Raw genomic sequence first — 12,418 nt, 5'->3', positions numbered from 1 at the left:
ATTTATTTATTGGCTGCACTGGGTCTTCATTGCTGTGCGCAGGCTTTCTCTAGTTGCAGGGAGTGGGGGCTACTCTTTGTTGTGGTGCGCGGGCTTCTTATTGCAATGGCTTCTCTTGTGGAGCACGGGCTCTAGGCACGCAGGCTTCAGTAGTTGTGGCGCACGGGCTTAGTTGCTCCCTGGCATGTGGGATCTTCCTGGCCCAGGGCTCGAACCCGTGTCCCCTGCATTGGCAGGCAGTTTCTTAACCACTGCGCCACCAGGGAAATCCTCCAGGTAGGCTTTCTTAAGCATTTTGTCTTGCAACTGGTTTTTAAAATACAGTAATTGGAAAGACATATTTGGAAGAAGCAACTCTGATCACTAATAAGCTAAAAATTCCCTGACTGATATGAAAGAATAAAATAGACACAGCCTTCTTTCACTCAGTCCAAGAAAAAAATGCAAAGCATGTTTTTATATTTATCTGTATAAGATTATTTTTTAAACTTAAATGAGATTTGATTGTTCCTTATTGATTAATTTGTTAGCTCTGGATGTGATATGATAATGAAGGTGGACGATTTATAATCCTGAACCTTTTAAAACAATGGGTTCTAATTGCCTCTGCCAAGCAAGAAAAGTTCATACAGTCAGTCCCTTGGTATCCTGGGAAAATTGGCTCCCAGACACCCCATACCAAAATCCACAGATGTTCAAGTCCCTTACTGTTGGGCCTTGCTATCCACAGCCTCATCATCCTCAGATTCTGTCTTGGATTGAACGTGTTTGGTTGAATGCATAGATGCGGAAGCCATGGATGTGGAGGGCTGTCTATACTCTTCCTTGCCTTCACATCAGCATATCCTAGCAGCTACCAACAGTCCACGTTAGACAACTGAATGGAAGGGGCAGTGAAAACTACTGATAAGTGGAATGAAGGGGCCCTTTGTGGTCAAATAAGTATTTTGTTCACTGTTCTGGTCTTCTCTTGCTGCCTCCATGCTGATCAGGTATTAATTCACTTTTCCAGACCGCTGCGTTGTGCAGGAAATGCTGAATGTAGTTTTTGTTTCATTAAAACATTGTGTAGACACAGAAGGGAGCAAAGGGATGCATCTTCTCCTGCATAAGTCCAAATGTCTAAATCTAGCTGGACCCTAGGCTTAAAGAACTATGATCAGGAGTTATACTATAAGCAAAGGAATGGCAGCAATATCTTGGGTAACACAGAAGTGTTAAAAAAATGGAAATGGCTCTTCTCTGTTAACCTGCTGATGAGGAAGGGCTCTGGACTGATGTACTGGACAGATATTTTCTTGCAACAGTAGAAGTGTTACTCAAAAATTGTTTCTTGATTTACTCTAGATAGTAAGAAGATGGAATTTGCCTAAACTTTCTTTTATCTCACTGCCTGCTTCCTTCTGCCACAATCACAAGAAAGCATCAGAGTAAAATCACAACAATGCCGGTGGGTCCCTGGATAAAGCATATTCTCTTGCTGAGTTATTCCAGACTATCGGAAAACTAGGATTTCAGGAACTGGGCTTTACTTGTCTTTAAAAATATTATCAAGTTAGCAGTGATTAGATTAAGAGACTTCTTACCTCTTAACTTTCTTACCTCTAGCCATGCTACTACAGTGGGCCCATCCCACTGGGCAAAAGGTAATCCCTTTCTCCGAGCTTCTTCTAGAAGTTCATGCCTGAAGTATACAGCAAAGATTATTAGTCAGGTAATATGGGAAAAGATGGCTGTGATTATTTTTAATGACAATATTTTTTAAAAACCCAATAATCTTTTATAAGCTTTTTATGAGTTAATTCAGAATAACAGAATTCCTTCTTCCTTTGAATAATACATGCAAATCAGCCATTGATTTTATTAGAAATGAAACATTGACTTCTAAATATAATTCTCCCCATCACTTATTCACTAAAAGTCAAATATTAAACATTAATGGACTAAGAAGCTGAATTTTTTTTATCAGCAAATATCCCTTAAACAAGAAACGGCCCCACATATGCATATTCCGGCATGCATTACGGGATCTAAATGAGGCTTCTTCCATCTGTCTTTCCTGCTTCTCCTTATTACTTCAATAGTAGATAAATGCCTGTTCATAGAAGCAGAAGATCAAGTTGGTCATTTTAGCCCCATTCAAGTGATATGCTTGATTTTAGTATGTTCTCTGGGTCCAGGTGGCTATCTTAGGAGTTAGGTTTTGTGGGTTTTTTTTTTTTTGTATAGACTACAAGATTACTTCTCATTTGAAGAGAACTCTGAGGTAAATTGACTTCCATCACTACAAAGGTGTAAAGTTCAATAGTACACTTATTTTCATTTATAATCACTACTGGTTTTAATGAAAGCAAAACATCTCAATGGCAACAAATGGTTTTTTCTGATAACAGAAAGATGTAAAGAGCCTTGACAAATGCATCTTTAATCACTGTTCCTACTAGTGACCCTTGACATCCATTTACAAAACCAATTTCAGGTTCCTCATGATCGAAATAGCAAGTTAGTGTTTTCTTTGAAATTCAAATTGATATATACCTGGCCAGGAGTATACTGGAAAATGTATTCCCTATTCCTTAGATGTATTGATCTTACACACACATTTTACACATATTGCTTTATGATGAACGTGTGTCTTTCATGCTTAGGAATTCCAAAATGAAGCATTTGATTATTTCCTACTATCAGTCAACTAATTGCTTATTGTGGTGCACTATAATATGTTAAAATATATAATAAAAATGTCTTTTAACACAAAAGCTTTCTATGTCTGTGATGGATGCTACCAAAAAAATGCAGTGCAACAAAGACAAGGAAGCAAAACAAAAATTAAAGTCATAGTAGCTGAAGAGACACATAAATCAACTGCTCTTTTATTTAACAGGATAGCAAAGAAGCATGTGTAAACCATTCAGCACCCGGGAATGAGAACAGCGACACTGATGCCATGAATCCACAGTGAAACTAGAGGGGCTCCCTCGCCTGACTTGCTCTACCCTCACCCATTCCCTCAGGCTTCCCAATGACATTCTTTCATTGAAAACCAGATTTGAATAGCCTAGTCTCATTGTGACAGATATACTGATAGAAATGAGTTGAAAAGTTAACCAACCAACCATCAGGTACTTGAGTACCTATTGTGAGCCGAGACCTGTGGAAATAAAGACATGCACCCAGTTTTCCAGGAGACCCCTGGTTAGACAGAAAAAGCAAACACATGAAACTGTTTAAAAACATAGTACAACGCACAAATATAGATGCTAAAACTCAATGATGCACCTTCTGAGTGTGAGGATTTTGTAGAAGGGGTTAGTAGCAATAGAAATGATCAGTGAAGGCTTTGTAGCAACTGAACTGACTTTGAAGGGCTGATGGGAAGGAGTTAGGGATGACTTTCTGAGCAGGATGAGCAGTAAGGATGGAGGGGCAGAGGCAGGACTGAATACAGAATATGTGCAAGAAAAATTAGAGTAGGCTTCCACAGAGCCAAGAGCATTATTGAGAGTTGTAACATTATATCCAATAGGGAAAAAAACACTTCCAGTTATATGACAGGTGAGTGGCATTAAGGGGAAGAAAGAAGTATACATTTACAACTGGTTTTTGCTACATTTAGCAAAAAAGCAAGTCAATATGCACTCAACACATAGGAAGCACATAACATTTTCACAAGCAAATTACATGAGTTGTACATAAGCCTTTTTTTAAAACTAGAGCATTTTAATTGTGAAAATTCTGACTAGTTCCTTAATAAAAAAAAATGTACCACATGAGCTGGAATGATCCTGTTAAAAGTTAAGTCGGATAATGTAACTTCTCTGCTCATAACTTTCCAACTGCTCCCTGTCTCACTGAGAATAAAAGCTGGAGCAGCTGTTAGGATTCACCCTACCCTCTTCATCTCTGACTCTACTCCCATCTCACCCAGCAACACTGGTTTCCTTATTGTTCCCTGGAAACAGCCCAGGCCTTTTTCTGCCTCAGGACCTTTGCATCTGCTGTTTCTTCTATTTGAATGCTTGTCCCCTTAATCTTCACAGGCCTTACTCCCTCACATACTTTAAATCTTTCCTCAAATGTCTCTTCGCCTCCTTCCCATAACGCAGACATTCTTTATCCCCATTCCTTGCCTGATTTTTTTCAATGGCACTTATCTTCTAACACGCAGTATCATTTACTCAATCTGTCATCTCATGAAAGAAGATAAACTCAAGGAGGACCAATGTTTCATATACATACTCTGCTCAGAGGTGCTTCTGAAGCATCTAGAACAGTCAGGCACCAAAGAGGTGTTCTGTAAATAATTGTGAATGTTGAACATGTCAGCCAGTATTTACAATTAGCTGATTCTTGTTTCGGTAAATTGCATCCCATAATGTATTTTTTAGTCCATTTTTCTAGCCGCTTTGTCAGAATGGCATCCATTCCACATGATTCCAAGAGTCTGATCTGGTTTGCAACCGAATAGGAATCTGGTTGAGGCAATGCAATGTGCTCAAACAATCCTATTCTCTTTTTGAACAGAAATTTATCACACAATTGTTGAGAAATCACTGGACAATGTAACCCTTGGAAAATTTTTCTTTGTTTTTGTTTTGTTTGTTGTGTTTAAATCACAAACTCTCATAGCACAATAACTTTAGTAAGAGTATGCAAAGATAATGAGAGAAGGGAGCTTAATCTAGTGGATTCTGCCTTTTGGTCCTCAGCTGGCAGGGCTAAATTCTAAGCAGAGGCCTTTGAACTGACACACTTGAAACTGTGAGAAACAGGCCAGACTGGAGTGGATGGCTGGAGTTTACTCTAGGACTGTGTGCTACATGACGTTAACTCCAGACCTGCTTTTCCTTAACCCAAGGGCAGTATTAATTATGTAAAGAAATGCACTGAAATTCTCAAAGTAATATTACATTTAATTCTTTTCTATTATAAAAAAAAGTCTGCATCATACAGAATTTATAAGAGACATATATCTGGGTATATTGGCTTGGGAGAGAGACACTGTTAGAAAAATAAAGCAATATGGGTAATGCTATAGTTGTTGGAAATCTCTAAGTTTAATACACGATGATTTCATAACAAATTATTAAGGTAATTATAGCATTAATTTCATGGGGGCATGCTTGTTGTCATCAGATATTTTGAAGTCACTGTCAGAGAAACAGTGACCTGAACTATTAGGAAACATGAAATAAAAAAACTGGTTTGGCACAAACAGACATTTTGGATATACTGGTATTCTCTGTTCGTCCAATGCATGTGTAGAAATTTATGCATTCTCTCTGTACCTCAGATTCAAACTTTTCAAAGGTTAAGTGACAGTTCTTCCAGAGCGATGCCATGATCACATTCCCCAGTTCAAATCTGAGTCTGAAATTACTGTCTTTCTATTCAGGCCTGAAGAAACGTTTTTGCCTGCCTGCCTTCCTTCCTTCCTTCCTTCCTTCTTCCTTGCTTTTACACAATCTAACATTTAACCATCCTTTCCCCTCAAATCACTTATATATCACTATAGTTATGGGCACCCATTTTTGTTTTAAGTTTTAGATCAGATTTTAGAGGACATCAGTAGCACTTCCTTCTAGAGGAAGTTTCAGGTACAGGATTGTCATTTCCTGTGTGGAAACAAAAAAAGAAAAGTACTAATTGTAAGGGAAGGTCATTTTGAATCAGAAAAACTTCTGAGTCACTGAGTATTTTCAGGAAACACTTTCTTGTCTACAATAAAGAATGCCATTAGATTCCCCCCAGAGGCCTGAGACTCTCTTGATAAGGGTGTCAGTGAGTTACTGTAAATGGAATGTGACACATTAGGAAGGCCCAATGCTTTGGGAACTCTCAGGTGTGTGAGTAATTGTCAAGTTCATACAGAAATGTGCAGAGGGCAGCCTGCACTTTCTGTGCCTGATCTGAAGACAGGAACAAAGTGTGGGCACCCTAGTAATGTCTAGACCCAAGGATTTCTAGATAAAGGATTGAGGATGTCTAAAAATGTAAAGAAATCAAGGTCTTTTTCCAGGCTTGTAGTTCCTAAATCCTAATCCAGACTAATTTAAGCAAATATGATTTTGCTTAAATGATTTTGCTTACATGATTCCATTCAAATAGAAATGTCTGGCTCCTCCTTTTCAGGTTTTATGTCTTTCTCCAATGATTTCAGTTTTGACCTCATAGGTGGAGTATTCTTACATGTCTAAGCTTTGTTTGTTTCACACTAAACAATGTCTGCATACCTTCTTGTCTTGTTTTCCCATTCACTTTATCTTGATTTTTAAGACACAACAAAAATTCTTCCTCTCAGAAGCCATCCTACCATGGACCCAGAGGCAATATTTACAATTTATTTTTATAGGCCCCTCAGTACTAAGCAATTTTCCCTAGAATAACTTTAACATTTTATTGAGTCAGAGATTTAGTCAGTTTTATTTTTGTTTTGAGGACAAAAATTGGACACATGGTAGGTCTGTAAAAATCCAATGACTGACTGCCTAACCTAGTCCTGGGGTATACAAAGCCCCTGTCCTTGTGCCCTTGCAGTTTGGGAGAACAACTTGTAAATCAACAAATTCAATAAGATGATAAACTCTGAGAAATGAAATTGATTAGTTACTCAAAAATTCACAAACCATGGGGGCAGTAAAGTTTCCTTTTTCATATTTTTCGCAATTTGGATGGTTCATTGCTGTCAGTGAAAAGAGACTTTATTCTCAGACCACTTTGCCTAGGATGCTATTGTGGGACTGCCAATTTGCACTATGACTGCCTAATAATGTACGGTACCATTTCCTCTGTCATTCAGACTGGCCATTTCAGTCACCTTCCATTTAATGCCTGTCAATTTCCCATTCATACTTTCTATTTTATCTCCTTTCACTTTCTGTTTTCACTGCCACTATCCTTTTTTCTGTCTTTTAATTGGCGCCAATCTCTAGGCTTCTTACCCTTGCAATACACTGCCATGAAAAAAATCTGCTGCTATGGTAGAGCAGGTAAAACAGTGGGATCTGAAGTGGGAATGCTTGGGCTGGATCCCTGGTGCCCTCCCTTCTTAGCTGTGCAAGTCGCTTTACCTTTTTGTGCCTCAGTTTCCTCATCTGTAAAATGAAGTTGATAACAGTACCTACCTCAGAGGGTTGGTATGAGAGTTGAATAAGAAAATATATGTAATGTGATGACAACAGCGACTTGTACAAAGGAAACAGCCAGTAAATATGAGCTATTTATCATTGCACTATCCTCTGAAAACCCTTCAATGGTTCCTTAAATGTCTAACCTGGATTATAATGCATAATCCCTAATCTGGATTACAAAGACTAAAATCAGTCTAGTCTTGATTTTCTATTCTAATACTCTTCCTTTACTTTTAACTAGAACTGAAAACTTACTTTGGCAAATAATATGACCATGAGTAATTCCATGCAAGTACCATTTTCCAGAGTTGGTAAATTCTTCTTCTTCCACTATCAAAATCTTACTGTTTGCCTAAATCATAAAACTTCCTTTTATTTTTGATCATCCCTGATCCCACAATGACTTTTTTATCCTTCAAAATCTGGAAACTCACAGTGTCAGCATCAGTCATAAAGACTGTTGATAAGCAGCATATGCACGGGCCTCATCTCCCACCCAAGACTAAAGTCCTGCAGATGAGAGTTTGCTCGTCTACTGCACTATGGATTTTCCTTTGCATGATCTAGACAAGAATATCTTTTGAAAGATTGCTATTTTGTAACCTATGAAACACTCAGTGTTGACAACCATCCAGGATCCTTGATCAAAGGGCAACTTTTAAATATTCTATGTCTTTGTTAATATCCAACTACTTATCACATCTTAAAAAGAAGTAAGACTTTTGCTTTGCTGTTGTGCAGATTGGCTGCAGAAAGAGATAAAAGTGCCTTCTCTAACTAGTAATACAGGAAACAATGGAAAGCACACACAAAACCAAAGGGTTCAGCCAAAACCAAGGATTACTATGGATCGACTACTACCAAAGCTTTGGTTCAAACTCTTGTTTGTAGATCATGGAATGAACTCCCAGAGTCTGCCTCCTCTTTGGTATTCCCTACCTTTAATCCTTGTCCCAACTTCCAGAAAGACCTTCCTAAACACAAATATTTTTGTAACAGTTGCCTGCTTAAAAACCTCCCCCTTGAGGTTTTTAAGCAGGCAACTGAAAACAAAGGTCAACAACTTGCTCTCAGAGTTAGCCTCTTAACCCCCACACTATGCTTTAGCTAACTAACCTCTCTGAACTTTTCATAATCATCAAAGGAAGACAGTAGCAACCACCTCTTTGTTAGAATTAAAGGTAATGATAGTCTCCCACCTTTACTTCTCATCTTGTTGTCCGTTCATGTTTAGGCATATGTTTATTTGACTTCCTGGCTAACATAGATAGTCTTTACCCCCTTACTATCACACATTTCAGTCCTCAACACTATAAGAGAAAAAAGGAACTATGACTTTTCTTGCTGTTCCCTACTAAAAACGGGTTCTGAATCTTAGCCAGAGGAAGGAGGTTATCTCCATGTATATCAGGGATATAAAATCAGGATGGAAAATCTGAATTTGTTGTAATTTGTTTCAGTTCAATTAATTTTGTGTTATTATAATACAAAGTAATTCTCTGCTTGAAAATTTATCTTTAGGGCTTATTTACTTACTGTGGCACATAACAAGTACTTACTTATTAATATAAACAGGAGAAATAAATATGTGTCTTGCTAAGAATCAGGAATGAAATATAAGTCAAAATAATCTGACAATTGAATCTACTTCGTAACAGTGTAGCACAGAGAATAAATCTTCCCTACATAATACTAACGGTAAATTTACATAGACTTCACACCATCATTAATTATAAAATGTATCTTGTTCCAATAGACTCCAACAGTCAAGAGGGTAAATATTATGATCTCTTTAAATTTCAACCAGACAATGGGCTATAATCCCATCCTTCATATATCTGTTGATTAATTCCATGAAAATCAAAATTACATATTTGAGAAACTGTTTGAAATTCTGGTCAGTGAATATGAAGGAAATATGGTGCCACTTCAACTTTTTTAACTTCTGTAAGCTGAAAATGTTTATCTTAATTAACAAAATTATTCTAAACAGAAATATATTACAAATCCCAATCAGCTGCTTCAGACATTGATTACCTAAGCATACACATTTAGCTCCATAAAATTAAGAGTTTCAAATCCAAAATTAACAAGGTTGACTTGATTTTGAAAGCACAGCATGCTGTGATTTTGTATGTGTGTAAGTACAAGTATGTGTGTTTGTGTATTCTGTTATGGCACATTTTCACATGTGGTGCCTATAAAAGTCGATTATACGTTTAAGTAGTGTTTTATTTAGATTCTTAGAATACATGCTAGATTGCTTGAAACTGAAATTATTTAATTACATAAAACCAAAGTTCATGCATGTTGAAACCTTTTTTTCCTGCAAGCTACTTGAAACGGAGGGCACAGTCTCAGGAAAGAAATTTAATTTATTTGTGAATTTGAGTTGGGATTTACATAGTTTCACTCCTCATTTTATTTCGAATTTAATCACTTTCAAAACCATTAAAAAGGTGTAAACACTCATGCATGCACAAATGCGATGGAGCAATACAATTACTCATGCTGTTATTGAAAACTAGAGGGGCTTGTATTACTTTCCAGGAAACAATTTCACTTTTGCAAGACACTGTGGTCTGTTCTCCCCAGTTCCTTCCTGACTGTAAATTGGGGTCTTACTGGAGGAACATTGGTAATTTTTCAGGTTTATTTGGATGCCATTTAGACTGAATTGCTTTAGTGCTTCATCTAATTTTGAGCCCTCCTTAACTCAGATTTGAAGTTTATAGTTTCTATGCTTGTGAAGTCATTCATATTTTCTCATACTCTTGTGAGTATTAGGAAGTTGACAGTAATTTTAGAAAGTACAGTGAATATAAGTTAGTCACTCAAAGGTATGCAGCAAACACATGGGAAAGTTGGGGCTTAAAGACTTATCTTCTGATCCCTAATTCAATATTCTTTCCACTTTAAATCTTCCCCCATCTTTACGATGTTTGTACCAACTTCTCCTGACATTTAACCTCCTAAGCTTCCTTTTAGCAATTGTACTAAGGAAATGATTTTGAGGTCCTAAAATGTTTAAATTCCAGGAGCATGCACAAGACAGGAAATTGAATTTTTTAGAATTAAGGTAATTATATTGGTTTCTTAAAGTCCATAAATATTGATGTATTATGAATTTATTATTTTTCAATATTTCATTCAAAAAGGGATGGGGAAATGAAGTTTTATTTCTTGACATTATTTTCCTCATGGAACTTAAAATCATTAGAAAATAGAAGGCCAATATAACATGATGACATGAAAATAATGCTTTAAAAATCCAATGTCAGAGTATCAATTGTTTTTAAAAAGTAAGATCTTACAACTTGTATTTGGCCAGCATAGTTGAATAGTACTCTAATCACACCTTGCCTTGCATTTGCAAGAACATTTCCTAGAACTTTCCTTAATATCATAAATTATCCTAACTTAAGTAAATATTGCATTTTAAATAATTAGCAGTAATAACTATAACTAAAAATTACAGTAGGAAGAATATAACAAATATAAACCATATTAATGAACAAAGCACACGACCTTGTCCTAGTATATAAAATATCCACATGGCCAGTTAGTGACACTGTCCATAATTCCTGAATAATTGCATCTCATTGGAGCCCTTTTATTTGCCCACTCAAGATGTTTTGCTCTAAACATAAAAGCAACACCTCTCTTGACCTAAAGTATTTTATAACTCACCATGTTACCAATGTAAACACTTACATGAAGATAATATTTTATAATATTACGCATAATTTATTTTACTTTGAAGCCCAGTTGGTTTTAGAAATAACATATTCTAAGTTTAGTTCAAAAAGCAGGATCTGAAGTTTGAAACAGTAATCTTAGTAATATAACTTTTAAAGCTTTAAAAATTAACTAGTAATACAGGAAACAATGGAAAGCACACACAAAACCAAAGGGTTCAGCCAAAACCAAGGATTACTATGGAATCTAAGTGTAAAAATTCTACTGGGGAAGATCCAGCATTTAATCCTCTTCATCTAAGTGCAGTTCTAGTAATTGATAAATAAATTTATCTCTTGAATATAGCTGGTGGTGAACCACAAAGCACTAGGAAACATACAGGCAGACTCAGCTGTGCAGCACAGTGAAAAGTACCCAAGCAGCATGTAACTATTACTTAAGCCTCACTGAATGTCACACTAACCCCTAGAGAGTGACTTGAGAACCAGGGGAAATGTCATCTGGATTGTCTTTTCATATGTGTCTTATAGAACCAAAGAAACTGAAGTGCCTGAAAGGCCAACATAATTAATTTGAATGTGAACATTTCTCTGAACCAATGATTCCTTTCATGGTAAGGAAATGAATACACTTCACAATTTTCATTTTAGGTCAGAGGCAGTGCAGCTTGTGTTACAACCGAAAAGAGAAATACTAAAGATAAAAGAAAAAGAGGATGGTGCTGAAAATAAACACGTTCAGCAGCCATTGTGATTCAACTTACCCTGATGTGCTTTTCATGAGATGAAGAAGGACGGATGGAAAAGAAAAGCACACAAATGTTAATGGATACATTTCAATCCAAAGAAAGCCATGGAATAAAACAAGAGCATCATTTCAGATGTGCAAAAGCTCAGATACAAGAGAGACATGGTGGGTTTTTTATTTTTTATTTTTATTTCACCATGACATATATACTCACTGCGTTCAAAAGCATAAGCAGGCCGAGGGCAGTTCTAATAGTTGACCAGTAACTCTGTCTTTTGAAAATGAGCCACTCTGAAACATGCATGAGCACATTTTCCCCAGCCTCTAGTAAACCCCGGAAGGAAGTCAGGCAGTTTGTTAAAGAATATTCTTCACCTCAGGCCACTCAGATTATTTTACAAATAGAAGCAGTAACTCACGAAGTGGTGCTCAGATTCTCATATGGATTTATAAGCTTACTGTTAGAGCTTAAGAAAAATACAGCAGACTTCTGGAAAGACAGCAACTTGAAGAAAGCTCTGGTTTGAGGGTCAGAATATCTGGATTCTAGTTCACATACATGGTATGGTCAAAATCACTAGTAGGTTCTGATGTTCAACTTCCTAAACTTAATTTGATACAAGAAGAAATTTGTACATTCCAGATCCATATTGTATTATTATGTTACACAAGTGTCGTAACAATAATGATTATGTGCCAGAGTCTTCCCTGGTGGTCCAGTGGTTAAGACTCCATGCTGCAAACATAGGGGGCGCGGGTTTGATCCCTGGTTGGGGAACTGAGATCCCACATGCCACTTGGCACAGCCAAAAGATCAAACAACAACAAATATATATATATAT

At 36.8% G+C, this 12,418-nt stretch overlaps 1 protein-coding gene across 3 annotated transcripts in view; it reads right to left on the bottom strand.

The window, feature by feature from the left end:
• PPFIA2 (PTPRF interacting protein alpha 2) overlaps positions 1–12,418 on the bottom strand; it is a 451,253-nt gene that overhangs the window by 45,175 nt on the left and 393,660 nt on the right. For 2 of the 3 annotated variants that reach the window (XM_057741285.1, XM_057741283.1), the window contains exon 21: positions 1,603–1,684. In XM_057741285.1, the coding sequence (XP_057597268.1) occupies positions 1,603–1,684 (82 nt within the window). Of the gene's footprint in view, positions 1–1,602; positions 1,685–11,592; positions 11,602–12,418 lie in introns of all 3 variants that reach the window. The other variant, XM_057741284.1, reaches the window with a different exon arrangement.

The sequence above is a fragment of the Hippopotamus amphibius genome, chromosome 7 (genome assembly GCF_030028045.1).
Source record: "Hippopotamus amphibius kiboko isolate mHipAmp2 chromosome 7, mHipAmp2.hap2, whole genome shotgun sequence".
NCBI classification, from domain to species: domain Eukaryota; kingdom Metazoa; phylum Chordata; class Mammalia; order Artiodactyla; family Hippopotamidae; genus Hippopotamus; species Hippopotamus amphibius.
The sequence above is the reverse complement of the archived record's forward strand: the minus strand, read 5'-3'. Positions and strand labels throughout refer to the sequence as shown.